This window comes from Eutrigla gurnardus (genome assembly GCF_963514095.1).
Source record: "Eutrigla gurnardus genome assembly, chromosome: 6".
NCBI classification, from domain to species: domain Eukaryota; kingdom Metazoa; phylum Chordata; class Actinopteri; order Perciformes; family Triglidae; genus Eutrigla; species Eutrigla gurnardus.
Window position 1 is genome coordinate 20000076 of NC_139920.1, and position 19345 is coordinate 20019420.

Consider the following 19345-nt stretch of genomic DNA (forward strand, 5'->3'; position numbering starts at 1 on the left):
AGCGACGCCTCATCACATCACCTTCTCTTTTCCCAGCACGTGAGGCAGGTGCAGCCCCTCAGCACGGGGGGTCATTGTGGGAGATTTCTTTTAATCCCTCTATGGCGAGTCCAACACTCCGCCGTTTCTGCTGCAACCTTTGTACCACATATTAAAAAGGGATTCTTCGAGGAAATCAAAAGAAAATCTGATTTAATTTGGGGCTAAAGCTCCACCGGGAGAAAAAGGACTCGAATGAACCTCTGACCTGGTTTTGGAGAATGTATTAACCATTTATGAACATTAAACTTTGATCCAGGATTTTAGATTTATGAAATAAATCACTGTGAAATGAGCAGAAACGCTGCTGTTTGTATTTAGAGAGAGGGAGATACATCAGGCCGTTTTGATTGGCTGAGCTATATAATATCTAACACCTTGTGATTGGGTCACACTTCCTCCCTCCCTCACACCGTCTTCAAACCTTCACAACTTTATTATAGGACCTTGGGGGGGAGGGGGGACATTGGCCAATCTTCATAGTTAAGTAGTAGAACGCACCGTTTAATCTGTAATGTTGCCATAGCAACTGTTGTAGCATCCACTTTTGAATAAAGTAAAGCGACTCTCATCAAGTCCTGGACTCCCTGAGGAACCCAAAGCGACTATCAGACAGACAGACAGACAGACAGACAGGTAGAGACAGAGAGACAGGTAGAGACAGACTACATGAGGAACATTTAACATCCTCACTCTGATAACAGCAGAGGAAACTACACTGTTGCTGGAACACGACTCACTACTTTGTTCACCAGTTAAAGCTGTGGAGCTCGCAGGCAGGCAGAAACCAGTGTAGCATGAAAGAATGATGGAATTAGCACGCTAGCTAACTAGCAGACAGCTGGCTAGTTAGCTAGCGGGCTAATTCCGTCATTCTTTCATGCTACACTGGTTTCAGGAAATGAGGACAAGATAACTAGCTAACTCACTAACTAGCTAACAAGATACCTAGCTAACTAGATACCTAGCTAATTACCTAGCTAAGTAGCTGCATGGCTAACTAGCTACCTAACTAGCTAAATAACTAACTAGATACCGATTCTGAGTCACAGCCCCCACGTTCCCATGACGACAGACATTCTGTTTGTTTAGGTCTGAACCGATGTAGGTAAAGTTATGTGAAATCTTCATAAACACAAACTTGGACCGTTCATAAGTCGGAGCGCCGTGGGAACTCTGACGCCACCGATGACATCACACATTCAGACAGTCGTATTTTCTCTTGAGTTTATTAACAGAAACGTATTAAGATTTAATATGCAGGAATGGGACCTCCTGTGGATACATGGCATGATCATATTATGTACATTCTTCAAGGAGACAGTGCACAGATGTGGGGGGGGGGGGGGGGATCCTACAACATCAGAGGTCACCTGACTGACGTGAGTGGCGTGAACACTGACTGCTTCCAGATAAAAATGTGGTTTTCTATTAAGAAACAAAAAGTTAATACTTTTTTTTTTGTCGTACATCAATTTCTATTTACAAACATGGGAGAGAATCTACCAGTGTTGTTCTTTACTAACAATATACACAATCCTCATGTAACACAACAACCATGTGTGCAGCTGGTCACCCAGACCTCCTGTGAAGGACCTGAACCAGGGCAGACCTGAACCAGAGCAGACCTGCGTCCACTCCTCTTTAGCTTATAGCGCTTTTAAAGCTCATTGCACATTCCCCCCGACAGACGTTTGTGTCTTTGTGTTTTTTATTCATCTGAACACATCGACGCGGAACGATGAGGTTCAGTGTCCCGTCAGGTAGTCCTGGGTGGAGTCCGAGGCGAAGGAGTCGGCGTCCTCGTTGTCGGAGTCCTCGCTGCTGTCGTCGGCGGCCGGCTCCCCCGACAGGGCGATGCGGGCGTAGTCGTCCGTGTCGATGGACTTGCAGAAATGGATGGCGTACTTCAGCTTCTCTTCCAGCACCTGTTTGCACGAATACCTGGGCAGCTTCAGCAGGAAGAAACAGGTGTAGGACTCTGGCAGGAAGTGGTCTGGGGGGTTGTACTTGTCCAGGACCTGAGGGGGGCAGACAAGACGGCGTTGTTAGGGATCTGAATCAGCTGGACTTATACGTCGTAGCAACCGTGGCTACATGCGTCCCAACACACAAACTGTCTATAAGAATGGCGACGCCACCAGTACGATTCTGGACTAGGAAGGAAGTGACCATATTTGGACTGTAGAGGAGTTGTCTCAGTAGCGACCTGTCAATCACACGGTACAGAAAAAGGCTCATTTTCTCATAGACTTCTATACAATCAGAGAGGAGTCGCCCCCTGGTGGCCAACAGGGAAAATGAAGCGTTAAGGCTTTTCAGCTTCGGCTTTACTTTGACCTTCCATGGTCACTGATATTGATGTCAAGAGGCTCAAAAGGATATTTAAAGACTAGAAAATGCATTTCCTGCGGAAATACGTGGAAATGCTTTAATGCTGAAGCAACATTGAAAAAAAAGCAGAATATTTGAAGAAAATATTAAAAAAGCTGAATATTTGAAGAAAATATTAAAAAAGCTGAATATTTGAAGAGAATATAAAAAAAGCTGAATATGTGCAAAAGTATGAAAAAGCTGAATAGTTGAGGAGAATATTAAAAAAGCTGAATATGTGCAAAAGTATGAAAAAGCTGAATATTTGAAGAGAATATTAAAAAAAGCTGAATATTTGAAAAGTTTGAAAAAGCTGAATAGCTGAGGGGAATATTCAAAAAGTTGAATATGCAAAAAGTTTTAAAAAGCTGAATAGCTGTAGAGAATATTCAAAAAGCTGAATATGTGAAAAGTATGAAAAAGCTGAATAGCTGAAGAGAATATTCAAAAAGCTGAATATGTGAAAAGTATGAAAAAGCTGAATGTCTGTCCCTCTCTCTCTCTCTCTCTTTCTCTCTAATGTCTCACTCTCTGTCTGTCTCTCTCTCTCTGTGTGTCTCTCTCTGTCTCACTCACTCTCTGTCTGTCTGTCACTCTGTCTGTCAGTCCCCCCCTCTCTCTATCTGTCCATCACGCTGACGATGTCATATGTCATGATGTCATATGTCATCTATCTGTCCATCACGCTCTCTGTCTGTCCCTCTGTCTCTGTGTCTGTCCCTATCTCTTTCTGTGTCTGTCCCTCTCTCTCTCTGTCTCTCTGTCTGTCCCTCTGTCTCTGTGTCTGTCCCTCTGTCTCTGTCTGTCCCTATCTCTTTCTGTGTCTGTCCCGCTTTCTCTCTCTCTCTGTCTGTCTGTCTTTCTATCTGTTTGTGTGTGTGTGTGTCTGTGTGTGTCTGTTAGCCAATACATGTCACTGAACTCAGCTGTCACTCAAGTACTGCCGAGCACTACCGAGTACTACCGAGTACTACCGAGTACTACTGAGACTCAAGTACTGAGAACTACTAGGTACAGGTCACTGAACTCAGCTGTCACTCAAGTACTACCGAGTACTCCATTTTAAAGTTTAAATGGAGTTTCTAGGTGAAAGTATGGCTGAGCTGAAGAGGTTTGACTAAAAAAACTACATATCCCACTACTAATGTAGTTTTAGTACATTCCTGTCCTCCAATCAGAGCACACCTGCTGTCAGTTATGAAGATCAGTGCCACACAGTGCTGTCACCATGGCAACGGCCCTTGCTGCGTGTGTATGACTGCTTTGGAGCGTCTCTCTGCTTCTCTCTATCGCTCAATTCCCCCTCTGCGCATGGGTCCGAACAAAAGCATGCCACGCTCACACCGAAACTCCTATCGCCAAAATTTTCGGACCGTTAGCGCCACAAGACTCGGCTGAAGACACTGATGACTTTTATTTTTTCCTAGTGTCAGAAATGTGGACGCTAGGGCGAGTTAGAAATGCTGTTCATATCAGGTTTCTTTGAAAATCTGCTTCTAAATTAACATTGGAGCGGATGACGAGAAAACCTGACTTGGCCGCGCTTAGAGGTTGCTAGTTCAAATTCTGTAAAACTCACAGAGATTTTGAGCACATTGTGAGAGACGGGACAAGTTTGTCTACAAAATTGGAAAATATCACGTCTGTAGAGTGAAGATCGTGGCCGGGAGGAGTTTGGAAAGGAAAAAACTCTGAGAAGCCCTCACACTCTAACTGATGATGTCACGCACTCTAGCCCAGAAGGTTCCGCGCAATACACACCCATTGAAAACTCAAAAAAAGTCTGAAAACAGCATCATATTTAAACACTGATAATTTAAAAACTGTAATAGATATCACAATGAAAAGTAATAGCTGAATAGCTGAAGGTTTTGTGAATGTTTTAAAATTTGAATGACGTCTGTAGGTGGAAGTATGCAGACTGCCATGCTTTTCAAAGAGGAGCATGTTAAAGAGGTTTTTAGGCTGATCTCCATAGGAATGCATTGAAAAAAAAATATGGAAAAGGCTGAATATATGAAAAAGTATGAAAGGCTGAAAAAATGTTGAAGATATCCCGGAAAGAGCTGAAAAAGCTGAACATTTTGATAGCTGAATGGTTTTTGTAGCTGAAAGTATGCAGAAGCTAGAGGCGACCAAAAAACGTACGGAAGAAGAAAAATAAGAAAAATAAAGATTAGGATAACATAGGTTGGAAATGCTTGAAAGCATTTCCACCAATAAAACCCCACCCAGCCACAGTCCAGATCACCCTGCTACATTCTGGGAAGAGATAGGGAAAAATCAGCTGATGAAGTCCGAGACTTGGAAGCAGACCTCATCCGCCATCCTTCAGGGCTGCTATTTGAAAACTATAGTCTGATCCGTAAGACTACAGTGAATGAAAACCTCGTAGCATGATTAGAAGATCAGCTGACTGCAGCTCATTTCTCTTGAATGTAAAACACTTTATTATCTAAACACTCATTCTACCGCTCCATCAAACTGTTCTCAAGTTTAACATTTACAGCTTATTTACATATTTATCTGTTGATTTTCCAGATATTTATCATGAGTCTGGTTTCTAAATCCACATCAGCATCAGTCAGATCCTCGACACAGAAAATATCTAAAAAGACAACACGTGACTTTTAAAGCTGCTTGGTGAACGTTAGCCGACATTCAATCCAGTGTTAAAAAGGCTGTTTTTTTTTAAATGGAGTCTGGTGCAGCGCTCACTCCACATGAAACACCTCGTTGTTCACAATGGAGCCTGATGAGCATCATGGGAGTTTTCCTTTGTATCCAGCAGCTATATAGTTTGACCTCAACATCACACCTCCTGTCATGTGACCACCGTGCATCACCTCATTTTTTGCTTTGTTTTTAACGTTGAAAGTCTTTGTGTTTATTTGTCTTCTCGGGACCACGTTGGAAAGTGAGTTATTATTTTCTTTATTTGTCTGCACATTCCCACGTCTCACCTGGACGACGAAGTCCCGCCCACGGAAGTCGGCGATTGTGCGCGGCAGGCGTGTGCGTCCCCAGACGAACCTCAGGAAGAGGGAGCGCTCTGTGTTGGAGAAGGACTCCATCACCTCCCAGAACCACTGGATGAGCGACGACGTGGGCTCCACCCCCTTGTAGGTGGCCACCGACTTCAGCAGGTGCAGAGGGATGTCTGGGCTCCCACACACCTGAGGACCACACACACAACACACACACAGTCAGAGCGGAGGCGGGGGGGAGGGCGGTCACGAGCGTAGCGGCGCTCTCACTCACCATAGTCTCCAGCTCGTACCCGGTGAACAGCGACAGCAGGGGGACCGGGACCACGCGGGCCATCCCCTCACGCACCGCCGACACCTGCTCGTCGAACTCGTGGAGCCTGAAAGGAAACAGGAAGTCAGACAGGGTCGGGGACGGGGAGGCTTCCTTCGCCTCGGCAGCTCTCCTCACCTGTAGTTGATGGCGAGGCGGACGTAACTGGCGCGGTTCTCCAGGGTGATGTGCGAGTACTTGGAGCTGAGCTGGATGTCCTGGCCGCTGGCGTTGGGCACCGTGAATGGCAGCGTCATCGCCTCGAACTCCTCCGCCGTCGCCTCGTTATCCCGGATGTACATCAGACCAGGGATGAAGTCCTTATCCACCTGGGGGGGTCAGAGCAGACCAGCATGACATGAAACATCATCCCACTTTGAGTCTTCCCTTTTTCATTTAGCTCTATGGAGCAGCTACAATGTTAGCATAGCCTAGCACCAACCAACCAGACTCCATACCGAAAACCAGCGTTTTAAAAAGTAGTTAGCTTGTAGTCTTTCAGACAGACCTAACAAAGCATGACTTCACACTCTTTACTGATCACCATCATCATGGAGTTATTTTCTTTTTATCTGGTTATTGATATTAAATCACAGATAAATAGTTTATTCTGGATTCCTCCAGCTGTGGTGAACCAGCCCACTTTGGTCTTGCTCGATCCAGTGAATCCAGTGAAATCCACAAGCACCTCTGGATGATGTCATGATGATGTCATGAAGCCAGACAAACAGCGTTTGGTTTCCTGGTGGATCTGGGACTTCAACATGTAACAAAGCAGCAATAGTGGGATTTCACCCATGATGGAGGAGCCCTGGCCTGGAGGTCTACGTGGAGGTGAAGTCCTGCCTGCTGTCTGGGGGCGTCGACAGAGAGTGATGCTGACTAATCCAAATGATGCTGTAATCAAAGTCGCACGAGTAACGCAAGGCTAAATAATAGAGGTGAAAGCCTCACGTTACATTGTGATCCGTTCAAGCGCTACTGAGGAATTAACAGTACAGGTGTAAAAAGCGACTTTATCACGATGCAAAACTTGACCAAATCCAGCGGTTTGAAGCAGATGTTGAGATTAAATAGATGTTTTAGAGGGAATGATTGAGAACAGAGTCCTTTTACCTGAATGCCTCCTCCTGTGTGTGTGTGTGTGTGTGTGTGTGTGTGTGTGTGTGTGTGTGTATGTGCGTGTGTGTGTGCGTGTGTTGAAGTGCGTGTGTGTACTCGTGTTGCATCACAGCTCCCGTGAGCTACACTGCGTCTCTGGTCTTATGCTGGACTCGCTACCCATCTAACCTTTCTTGTGTCTCCAGGGCGAAGCGGGGAAACAAGAGCCGCTCTGTGAAGGAAAAAAAGGCCCTTTTTTTTATTCTTCTGCTGTCGGTGACGGTGCAGGAGCTCATGATCACAGCGTGAGGCGGGAAGGACTCACGCTCTCCACAGACTGTGGGCTCATGACCGGTTGGTTTCCCTGGAAGGAACGGAGCTGTGCAGGTACAGTCGGACTGCAGCTGACGGGATTAACGTTAATCTGAGCAGGAATGTAAAGGAGTCGCCTCACGGGGTCTTATGTAACGTCTGACACGGAGGGAGGAATTCCTCCTGGAAGTTAATCTGCAGACGAGCAGTAACATACAGTAATAACTTCACGTAATAGTGAGCCTCCTGCTAGTTTCAGATTTATATAAATATCAATATATGTTATAGATGTTTGTGGTGAGGTTTGATCTTTCAAGTGACTCCTAATAAATTATGTTTTAATTTGAACTTCACTCAACATTTCCGTTAGACGTTTTAAACTATTTGAACGTGTGTTTTAACAATTTGGCTTAAAATTAATGAATGAAAACAAAACAAAAAGTCAACAAAATTACTGGGTTACATTTATTAAAAAACATCCTAGTTTGGCTGAAAATGAAACGACTCCTTGGTTCATTAACATGAGTCTCGTGTGTCTTTGGACCCTAACCCACCAGCCAGACCTGGTCCCTACGTGGACTGTCAGGACTCGTCTCAACTACTTCTTCCACACTGATGGTATCAGCAGGATATGATCATCAATGTTTCAAACCTCTGGGTAAAAGTTTCTTAGTTATGGATCAGATTTATCAGGATTAACTTCTATTAACGGTGATGCTACAAATCCAAAACAGAAGTCTAAAACAGGCTGAAAGTCACATTTAGAGTACGAACCTCACTGAGGTCGGCGATGGTCAGATTCATGCCGGCCAGCTGCTTCCAGACCGGCTCTGCCAGGTTCAGACTGAGAGGGCTGCCGGTCCGGATGGCGATGCCCAGCAGGACTCCTGCAGATGCAGCAGGGCGGAGAGAATTACCCACAAAGCAACACGGGAAAGAAGCACCTGACTGAAGGGAAAACCAGAGCTGCGTATCTGGAAGCTCAGCAGGTCAGAGCAGCTGTTTCATCAGCCAACACGCCAAGAAGCGCTTTTATTATTATTTTTTTTTAATTAATTAATTTTTTAAAGAAAAATAAAATTATGTATATTGTACTCCAATTTCGATTTCAATACCAATTTGAATAAAAATAAATAAATAAAACAAAACTGTGTGTCTGAGTGGGATTAACCGGGAGATGACCAGGATTATTTACCCAGGAAGCGGAACATGCTCATGTGGAGCGCCGACTTGGCCGCCGGGTTGAGCAGGAAGCAATCCCTGTTGGCGCCCGACTCGTCGCGGCCGTTGGGCGTGACGATGAGCAGCGGCGTCAGAGCGTTCTGCAGCTCCTCGCACATCTCGGCGATGGACTCACTGTAGCCGCCGCCGCAGTCGTCCACGGACTCGCCTGGGATCAAACACACGGCACGGGGACTCACACGCTGGACCGCCATGGACGGACTAACTCGCCTTTAAATATGCTGAAGACTTTTATTTTGTTGTTTACTTTCTATTATCTTGGTGTTAAATGACTGTTAACTTTATGTAATTGTCACTTTATGGTTTGTTTCATTCCTCGTGATGTTTCATGTAACGAGCTGTGATTTACTTTATACAGACAGATAAACTTCTAAAGAACAGATCCATCAGATATATTGATCACTGACCCACAAATTTGACCTTCCACACCCGGTGAGGCAGCAGCAGGCTGTCTGGGCTGAACGAGCTCATCTTGGCACACATCTGACCAAACACAGACTTGGTCCCGTCAGGTCCCGCCAGACCCCCTTTGCTTCGGGAACGCTTCACCTGCAGGGTGAAGAAGAAGAAGGAGGAGGAGGAGGAGACAGAACAAGGCTTAATTTCTATAAACTGGCTTTGTGTTTTGGTGGGAACCATAAACCCTGGACCCCCTGCAGACGAATCACATGGACTCAGCAGAGTAAAACCCCCCTTGAAAGACGTCACATGTGACCTCACAGTGAAGACAGAGAACAGTGAGGGAGAGTCAGAGACTTGGAGACAGAGAACAGTGAGGGGGCGGTGGTTCCTCCGGTACCTGGATCCTGTTGAGCTCCACCACGGGTCCGTGCTGCCGGTCCCTCACCATCGTGGCCTGAACCACCTTCCTGAAAGCTGCTTCCTGTTCACACACATGAGGAGATGGACGAGTGAGTAAGACGTTATTTAATAGTTTATAAACATTCCTCCGGGCGACGCCCACCTTGCCCTGGGAGATGAGGATGCCTCGGAGCGTGTCGAAGCCCACCGAGGGTCCGTGGCCGGTCTGGCCCAGCCGGCCCTCCAGGTCAAACATGGGGATACAGGGGCAGAAGAGCTCGGAGATGTGATGCAGCAGCAGCAGCCGGTTCCTCAGGGCCATGATGGGGATCTCCTGCAGGTGGTTGTACTCCATGGGGACCTTGAAGGCACCACACAGACAGGGTTAATGTCAGGGACGCTGCCCCCTACTGGAGAGCGTGGAGAGTTGTTTCTGACAGGAGGAGGTACCTGTGCAGGCAGCTTGCCGGCGTTGGTGGGCTTGCTGGTGGACCAGGCCAGGGTGTGAGCGGAACCACAGGCCACCCGGTTGATCTTCTTGCCCTGCAGCGCGGCGACCAGCCGCGGCCTCTGGATGGCGTTGGTGGTCCCGTCGCCCAGCTGGCCCTCGTCGTTGTCGCCCCACGTGTACACTTCTCCTGAACAAAAACTCAGTTAAAATTTGACACAACATATATCGTACAAATAAAGATTTTTCCAAATTCCTAGATATTGAAAACAAATGCATTTTTTGGACTTTCATAGAACTTGATTCACGAGAAAAAATATTAAAAATGAAAACCATAAAACAGCAACAATCAGAACTAAAGGAATAAAAGACAACAGATAAACAAGCAGCGGAGGAGACTTTGTTCCTCCATTTACGACGCAAACGCCATGGAGGCATTTTAGTGGGAATTCTGTACTTTAGGAATATTAATAATATATGGATAACGATAAAGTGATGTGATGCAGCATGTGAGGTAAACAGGGAGGATGATGGGAAACGGGTTGGTCCTACCATCCTCCGTGCAGCACACGCAGTGCAGCGACCCCGTGGCGATGGCGATGACCTTCTTCCCCTGAAGCCCCTGAACCTGTCGTGGGCGCCGGACGTGGTCGTCAGAGCCGTGGCCCAGCCGGTGGTAGTCTCCCTTCCCCCTGAGGACGACACCAAGGCATTAAACATGGCCGCGTGGTCTCACCTATGACACACCGCGGACGCCACCACGGACGCCACAGAGGCGATGAGGAACGTACCACGTGTACACGGCACCGGACTTAGTGAGCGCCACGGAGAACTGAGAGCCACACTCCACTTTGACGACCCCGAGGCCCGTCAGAGAGTCGATCTGAAAACAAGAAGCATCATCATTATTATAAGTAGTATTATTATTATTAGTAGTAGTTGTATTATTATTATTATTATTAATATTAGTAGTCGTAGTAGCAGTATTATTACTGTATTATTATTTAAATTTTATTATACTATTATTATTCAGGACTATGCTGCCAGTCGCTACTAACAGGAAGTAGAACTACTAACAGGAAGTAGAACATGACTAGAGAAAGCAGACACACGGAACATGCTTCTGTAAAACGGGTTTACCTTCATGGGGATTTTGCAGCCGTCACTTCCTCCCCGGCCCAGTTTGCCGTAGTCCCCGTCCCCCCAGGACCAGACCATGTCATCGTCTGTTAGACACAGAGTCTGGGCGTCTCCGCTGCCGCACGCCACATCGATGACCCGGTGACCCTGCAGTGCATCCACCTGTAGAAACCACACAGACGTCAGCTCCGCCCCGCCCCGCCATGGTCGTCTGGGTAACGAGTATGTGGCGTTGTGTGGTGAGGGATCACTGACCAGCTTGGGTTTGAGCTGGTCCTCGCTGTCTCCGTGGCCCAGCCGTCCGTAGCGACCTTTGCCCCAGGTGAAGAGCTCGCCGCTGGCAGTGATGCAGGCGCTATGGGCGCCCCCGGCAGCGATGTCCACCACCTCCACGCCCCTCAGGGACTCGATGACCCGCGGGCGGTCGCAGGGGCTGCAGGCAACAGGACTCATGGTTACTAGAGTGGCTTAGTTAACACTAGGCAGCCTATGTTAATAAAATAAGGATTGTTTTTTGATAAGTTGTGGAACTTGGAGTTAACATATTTCTACCAGAATTTCTATGAACTATTAAGCTGTAAGTAAACCTATAACTTATATTTTACTTGATAAAATAAAACAATATATGCACTCATATGTCGTAGTGTTTTACAGTATCTGTAGCTTTTAATGTGATGCTCATAATTATTTTTTTTGGATCATTTCCATCAACCGGCCCTCATTCAAAACTAAGTGAATAGCCCTGGTCTAAACGCTCGGCCTTTGGTCATACACTACTTTTCAAGATGAATTGTGGGATATGTTGAGTCCACTATGTAAGGCAGAGATGTCCAAACTCAGTCCTGGAGGGTCCGAGTCCTGCAGGTAAGAACGTTTTCATTCTTAAATAAGACGATCGATTAATTAATACAAGTAAATTGTTGATTGTTGCATTTGTGACATTTTCAATGTTTTTCAGATATTTCTGGCACATTTGATGTATTTTTGTAGATTCTATTTAATTTAATTTTGAAAAAACAAAAGAAAAATACAAACATTTAATTATTTTTTTAATGTTTGGAACGTGTTTTTGAGAAGATTTTGCTGAATTATTGAACAATTTTCAATACATTTTTTATATTTTTGATCTATTTTTAAGAAAAAATACTTTTGAGAGGTTTTTGGGTGAATTTTTGACATTTTTTTAAAGCTGATCAGTCACATGACTAAAATGCTGGGCATCAACCCCGTTTTAACAAAAAGAAAACTCAAATCCACAACCGATGAAGAGTTGCCGTTTCTGTACAGCTTTTCTGATGCTTCAAAATGTGCATAAAAAAGTGTGCGATGTGAAACTAAAAGGAGCCGAGTCCAGACCTTCTGTTGCCGTGGCCCAGCTTCCCGTCCTCGGCCTCCCCCCACGAGTAGACCTCGCCCTCCGACGACAGCGCCAGGCAGTGCTTCCCTCCGGAGTTCACCGCCACTTTCCTGATGAAGACGTGCTGGATGGACTCCAGCAGCGTCGGCGTGGAAACGGACTCCGTACCACCGATGCCCAGCCGACCGCCGGCTCCATATCCTGTCGCGTACAGCTGGCAATCCAGAAACACAGACATATCAGTTTCCTGGGACTCAATTTTTTTTATGATTTAATCATTTTCAGCTGTTGTTTTTTATGAATTAAACTATTAAAACATTGTCTACTAGTCACATAGTTTGTATCTTGTCTTTTTTATTTTTTGTTTTAATTAATTAATTATTTTATTTTTTATTTGATTATTTATGTATGTATTGTTTTTAAAAGAAAAACAAAAGGATGTATATGTTGTGCTTTATAATGTACTTTATAATGACCAGAAAAAACTGACCTTTCCATCTGCCGTGACGGCGAACAGCGTCTGCTCGCCGCCGATGAGCTGCACCGGCCGCAGCGTGGCGAGGGCCTCGGTGGGCGTGGGCACTTTGACCTTCGCCCCCTCGATGCCCCCCAGCTGGCCCCGGTGGTTGTGTCCCCAGCCGTAGATGGTCCCGCTGCCCCCGGCAGAGAGGGTCCAGTCGTCTGGACGCCTGTTCATCCACTGGACCAGCTGCTCGTCGTGTTCCCGCTTGAACAGCTCGTGGCTCTCATGGAGGCCGTTGATGATCTCGTGGTCGGCCATGAGCTCGCGGATCTTCTTCGTGACCTTCAGAGGGACACAGCCGGCGGGGTTACGAAGGTTCACGAAGCGTGAGGAGGGAAACTAAAGGCCGGATCACTCACCTCGTCCAGGAACGGTCTTGGCAGGGAGGTCCTCTTGTCTAGAGCCACGGCCACTCTGGAGGCGGTGCAGTACCGGCGGAACCAGGCCCACTTGTGGGTCTCAGCGCAGCAGGGTAACGTGTCCAGCTCCAGATCGCAGGCCAAAGCCACCAGGACCTGAACACCATGTTAAAATTAACTGAACTGCTACTGCTGCTAACAAAGTTAGCTTCATGATTCAAGGTCAACTTTACAGTGTTAAAGCCATCTTAGTAGCTACCTAGTATTGGTAGCGTGGTAGCGACCTGCCAATCAGCAGGTAAGCCCCGCCCCCTAAAGCATCCCCGGTAAGCCCCGCCCCCTAAAGCATCCCCTGCTTTCTGGTCTGTTGGACTCTAAAGGGACCATACTTTACTAAATGAACATCATGCTGGATTGAAGAAGACTTGAAACTGGAGATTGAGACCATAAACTCATGTTTACAATGTCTACTGAGATAATACATCAAGAGAGAAGTAGGACCATTTTCTCATAGACTTCTATACAATCATAGAGGAGTCGCCCCCTGGTGGCCAGCAGAGAGAATGTAGCTTTAAGGACCCTCAAGTTGTTCAAATCAGCCTCATGCAGTGTGAACACGGCGAGTCACCTTGAAGAAGGGGCTGTGGAGCAGCTGCTTTCCTCCCCTGACGATGGGATCCTCGTACTCGTATTGCCTCTGCAGGGCCTCCGGGAGCCCCTTCACCAGCGCCGCCAGCGCACTTCCTGTGAAGCTCTGAGGGAAACGGATCATCAGTCATTATTACAAATATAGGCCTCGCTTTACTATAAAAGGGCTCTATTTAAGGATAATTGCAGCACTGCAGTAGATGGTATGGAAGCCCTGAGAAAAAACTATATATATTTTTTATCTGATCTAAATTAAATGTTTCTCCTGTGAAAAAAAAGGTGTTGCCAGGATATTATTTCTAAATGTCTCTCCCTTTTTCATCTGTAAAAAAAAAAAATTAATGTAATACACATTTTGGCCACAAGAGGCCAAAGCGCGTCACTACTCCATGTTATAAATAAGACTAAAAGCATTCATGTTTTTCCTTCTAGGCGAGTTTTCATTCTAAATTTAAAGAAATGAAACACTTGGGATGGAAACTAAACTACCCCCCCCCCCCCTTCCTTCCTTTTCACACAGGAAAAAAAAAAGATTATTTTTGCAAAACCTTTTTTCTTTCCACCTGTTAAGTCATAAACACAGTAGAGAAAACAATTTAGTTCAGATTTAAAAAAAGAATCACCAGAACTTTTTCCCCTCTCACTCTGCAGCTCAGGGCTTCCGTATCTTTGACACATCTAGACAAAATATCTTCAACATTACTAACACTATGAGAATAACCATGGTGCTAACAGATGTTACATATAACGAGGTAATCAATCATTCTCATTACGTAGTGGTGACCTCACCATGGAGCGGGCCTCGCCCTCGCTGTCGCCCAGCAGCCGGTTGATGTTGATGGACTGACCGTACTCGGTGGTCAGCAGCTTCCGGAGCCTCTGCAGGGCCCACATCCGGTGTCCCGCCGCTGCACAAAACCACATTAATGCAGTATCAAGCAGGGTTCTTACATCTTCTCCAAAGTCAAATTCAGGCACTTTTCAAGCAATTCAAGGTTAATTTTCATGCTTTTCCAGCTCCTTCCAGCTGTGGTAAACTACATATTTGTATACAACAGAAGAACCACAAATGAAAGGAAAACTAATTCCACTAACAGATCCACAGAAATATAATCACCAACTAGTTTGATCATCTGTTCATCATCAAGTCATTTTTCATGCAGAAATGTCAGAAAATGCTATTTTCAGTCCCTCAAATATGGAGATCTTCTTTTCTCTGTTACATCATATATGTCATCACATAGAACATACATTTCAAGCACTTTCAAGCACTTTATTCTAAATGCAAGCACTTTTCAAAACCTTGAAAACACCACATTAGAATTCAAGGGTTTCAAGGATTTCCAGCACCCGTACCAACCCTGATGTCCAGGGTGTTTCTGGCTGCTAGTAATCGTATTTGTGACCGATTTAACGCTGACAAGTCATGACTTGGTGGATGAGGAGAACCACGCCGTACCTAGAGCACTGAGCTGGGCACAAGCGGCTAGCGAGGCGGCGAGGCGAGGAACTATGCTCCGGTTGGACGCGAAGTTGAGCCTGAAGTCCAGCAGACATGTGACCAGGTCCATGGAGGGGCAGGACAGGATGCAGCGGTCTGACAGTAAGTCTTTGGGACCTGAGGGGAGACACGGAGACTTACTCAGAAACACAGTGTCACAGTGTAGTTTCAACACTCGGCGACAGGCGGTTCAGTGCAACTCACCGGCAGCCGGCATGATGGGATACACGGTGAAACGCCAGCCCCATCCGTTCACCGAGCCGTCGCTGGTGAACTTCCACTTCAGCTCATCTCCCGGGATCCTCAGCTCGCTGGACCAGTCGGACCACTCCCGGCCTGAAACACACAGTTAGCATCACAGTTAGCATCACAGTTAGCATCACAGTTAGCGTCAGCATTCCGTCAGCTAGCGGTTTAGCTTTCACCGTGCTCCTCTTCATCACCTGATCTGACGGAGACGATTCGATTGGCTCCGTCCATGACGGTGAGCGGGTCGTGGCGTCGCTCGGTCGAACACTGTCGGTCGAACTCGATCCTCAGACCCTCGGCACCTGCAGAGGGAAGAGACCCGGTCACTTCCTGTCATGAAATCCAGTCACTTCCTGTAAACGGTCTGTTCACTCGAACCAGGTGAAAACATGTAAACAAAAGAGGCTCCAGCTCCTGTCATCACAAAGTGATCAGAGAAAGAAAATAAATACATTATGGGATGGCTATGGGACAGAAGGTAAGCCTAAATAGTTTTTAAATAATAATAAAAAAAACAACTGCGATTGAACCATCACATTAATCACACCACATTCATAACAACAAGCCAACACCATCTGAGTTGAATACACGTATTCCATTGGCCTGCAGTGCTCCGTAACACAGTGGAAAGAGAAAACAGGAAAAGTGTGTGTAATTTCTCCTTAGGAAAAAATAAAATAAGAAAATTAAATAAGTGCATCTATGCCCAAAACCAAAAAAATCAGCTGGGAAATATATTGTGTGCGTCTCATTTGTTGACATTATTAATGATTAATTAATTAATTATTATTATTTCAAGGTTGCAACGTGCACAGATGAGATGCAACGTAAAACATAACAAAAACATGATATCGGCATTATAGATGGGCCATCGGCCACCCTGCTCTCTAAATATCGGCAGCTCACCTGGGATCTTGACCGTGCCGCTGGTGGAGGTGTCGTCCGTGTACGGGTGGCTGCTCTCCACCACGACGGGCTGAGAGGACAGACGGCCGCTCTGAGAGTCCGTGGCAACGTCCTCCAACTCGGTGACACACAACTCCAGCAGCATGTCGGCGACCTGCGTAAACAGAAGACGACAGGAAGACACGTCAAAACCACAGCCGATGTCCCACGGAGCACAGAAGCACCAGGGGGAAACCGGAGACCTGGTCTCACCTGTGGATAAGCGGTCCCCATCCCGGACAGCACGGCAGACAGCACCTCCTTGCCCTTCTCCCCGGAGCGACAGGACACCGCCAGCTTCAGCAGGTCAACCATCACACGGGTGTCATCGGGGACCAGCAGACTGGTGAACTCGTCCAGGTACTGAGGCTCCGGACCGACCACTTTACTCTGGCTCTCAGAGTCCTGCAGACAAGACGGGATAAAACTGTCTGTGGTCCCCCAGAGGTCTACGATAGTAGCTCACATTAGTCCAGAGACCAGACCAGACTATGTGGAGAAACCAGAGACTGTCTGTGGTTTAAACAACAAGGTCTCTGCCGTATTTATGTCTAGATGACCTTATTTGGAGTGTTGATGGAGCAGCTACAATGTTAGCATAGCCTAGCACCCATCAACCAGACTCCATTCAGAAAACAAGCATTTTAAAAGTAGTTATCCTGTGGTCTTGAAGACAGACCTAACAAAGCATGACTTGACACTTTTTTACTGATCACCATCATTATGAAGTTATTTCAGAATCCTTTTCATCTGGTTATTGATGTTAAATCACAGATAAACACTTTATTCTGGGTTCCTCCAGCTGTGGTGAACCAGCCCACGTGGGTCTTGCTTACATCCAGTGAATCCAGCTTGGTGAAATCCACCGAGCACCTCTGGATGATGTCATGAACCCAACAAGAAGAAGAAGATGGTTCTTGGTTCCACCGCCGTGGGACCAACTCACCTCTTTAGTCTTGGTCATGGTTTCGGCGATGATGCTCGCGGCTCCGGGGTCGTCGGTGACGGGGATGAAGGGACGCGAGGACGCGCCGGAGGCCGAGGGAGTTATGGCCGACGATGGCGTGATGGCGTCTTCTGACGACGGAGGCTGTTCATGGACACAAAAACACACACGGTCACACAAAACGACAGCATTAAACGTTTTAATGAGCTCAATCCTGCACTTTGGTTTAGAATAGCGTTTCAACACTGACTGCTATAACGAATGTATTCACTCTCATTTAATAACAAAATCAACCAGGAATAAAATCTTAAAGGGAGAGTTGTCTTTGGTGAATCTGAACGAATCATTTAAAACAACAAAGTCTCACAAGAACACAAACTAACTAACCGATGGAGGCAGCGCTACAACAGCAACTCCGTGTTCTGAGAAGTTAAATTACCCTTTTTGTGAATGGAGTCTGGTGGCTTTAAAGACATAACCTGTCCTGAAGGTAATAACATGTAGAAGTTCATCATGTAACATCACAACTGTCTAAAGATTCAAACTTTAAGAGGCAGAATGAAAACGGAGAAAGCTGTGAAAACGTGTAATAGTGATGAATGAGAGTTGCTGCCGTTTCCATGTTGGACCCATATATAGTTTGCTGATGGTTGCATCTGCAACACCTGCTCAACGTGGGGGGAAAATTAATGCTTCCTGTATTACAGTAAATCAGCACAAAGTGCATCTGAAGCAGCACTTTGATGAAGAATAAAAAGAAAAGCCAAACGGGGCCGTTAGTAGGTTTTTCAGGATTAAAAAGTTTGTTCTTCTCTTTTTAAAAACAACATCCTCACTGAGGTCACTAACAGTTGGCTGCTTCACATAAAAGGAGGCTCACAGCTGTTTAAACAACCTGAGCTTCATTCAGAAACCTCAACAGAAACCCTGAATGTTTAAAAACCTGGTGGTTGTTTTATTATATACGTCTGTCTTATTATAATGAACATTTAAAAATGAAATCGCTGGGTAATAATAGATTCTGACAAAATCCACATGAGGTGTAAAGGTCCACCACCAGTGTCCCGTCCTCACCTCTCCCTTCTTGTCTTGCCAGGGATTGGGGCTGACCCGGTCCTCGGTCTCAGGCAGGACGGGAGGACCTTCCTCGTCGCTCACACTGGAGGAGGATGAGGAGTCTGACGGGGGGACGGGCGAGCTGGAAGGACACTCTGCTGGCAGGATCATGCTGGCCGGCATCAGAGCGCCGACAACGGCGTCCCTGAGGAAACGGACGCTTTTTATTTGGGGGCCGTTGTAGGTCAAATATAAATACTCTGAGATTAAACTCACAAATGTACAAGTTATAAAAAAGTATTATTTTCCCCACACACCCCTGCTGTATTTCACTTATTCTAATGTTTGATCAAAACATGATTCTCATCCCCTCCTCTCCAATGTAGTTTGTAATTTTTTATTTTATTTATAGACACATTATTATTTATTTATTTATTTTTGGGGGGTAATTTATTATCATTATTATTCCCTTTTTAATTATATATATATATATATATATATATATATATATATATATATATATATATATATATATATATATATATATATATATATATATATAAGATAATGTAAAAATAAATAAATATATATATATATATATATATATATATTTTTTTTTTACATTATCTTATACCTTTTGATGTGTATACAGATATACATGGGAGAATGCATAATTAAGCATGTCATTAATGTATGTAATAAATAAATAAAGTCTCTCCCCAGCGCTGCAGACGGACTCACCTTGCATACAGGATCTGCAGGGCCGACAGCACGTGGGTCAGAGCCTGCTGCTTGGCCAGGTTCCCGTCGAGACTCAGGAGGATCTTGGCCAGCGAGGGTCGGTTGGGCTTCATGCTGCTCTGCCCGCTCAGCTTGTTGTTCACCGCCGCCGCCGAGTCGCTGTCCGACTGGACGCCTGCAGGGTGACACGCCAACACAATCACACACACATACAGACACGCTGCCTTCCTTCACTACCAGCTGACCTGAGAACAGCTGGTCTAA

The 19345-nt window shown here is 45.9% G+C and overlaps 1 protein-coding gene across 8 annotated transcripts in view; it reads right to left on the minus strand.

Moving 5' to 3' along the window:
• Positions 1-1244: 1244 nt before the first annotated feature.
• herc2 (HECT and RLD domain containing E3 ubiquitin protein ligase 2) overlaps positions 1245-19345 on the minus strand; it is a 57578-nt gene continuing 39477 nt past the window's right edge. For all 8 annotated transcript variants that reach the window (XM_084012122.1, XM_084012121.1, XM_084012119.1 and 5 more), the window contains exons 65-91: positions 19082-19256; positions 18359-18545; positions 17285-17428; positions 16552-16743; positions 16300-16453; positions 15588-15695; positions 15349-15480; positions 15103-15261; positions 14433-14551; positions 13624-13749; positions 12996-13151; positions 12604-12918; positions 12113-12327; positions 11012-11189; positions 10757-10918; positions 10408-10499; positions 10169-10308; positions 9619-9806; positions 9332-9529; positions 9167-9250; positions 8775-8916; positions 8321-8515; positions 7900-8012; positions 5851-6041; positions 5674-5779; positions 5376-5588; positions 1245-2060 (exon numbers count right to left, since the gene is read on the minus strand). In XM_084012122.1, the coding sequence (XP_083868248.1) occupies positions 1788-2060; positions 5376-5588; positions 5674-5779; positions 5851-6041; positions 7900-8012; positions 8321-8515; positions 8775-8916; positions 9167-9250; positions 9332-9529; positions 9619-9806; positions 10169-10308; positions 10408-10499; positions 10757-10918; positions 11012-11189; positions 12113-12327; positions 12604-12918; positions 12996-13151; positions 13624-13749; positions 14433-14551; positions 15103-15261; positions 15349-15480; positions 15588-15695; positions 16300-16453; positions 16552-16743; positions 17285-17428; positions 18359-18545; positions 19082-19256 (4457 nt within the window). In that variant the 3' untranslated portion in view covers positions 1245-1787. The remainder of the gene's footprint in view (positions 2061-5375; positions 5589-5673; positions 5780-5850; positions 6042-7899; positions 8013-8320; positions 8516-8774; positions 8917-9166; positions 9251-9331; positions 9530-9618; positions 9807-10168; positions 10309-10407; positions 10500-10756; positions 10919-11011; positions 11190-12112; positions 12328-12603; positions 12919-12995; positions 13152-13623; positions 13750-14432; positions 14552-15102; positions 15262-15348; positions 15481-15587; positions 15696-16299; positions 16454-16551; positions 16744-17284; positions 17429-18358; positions 18546-19081; positions 19257-19345) is intronic.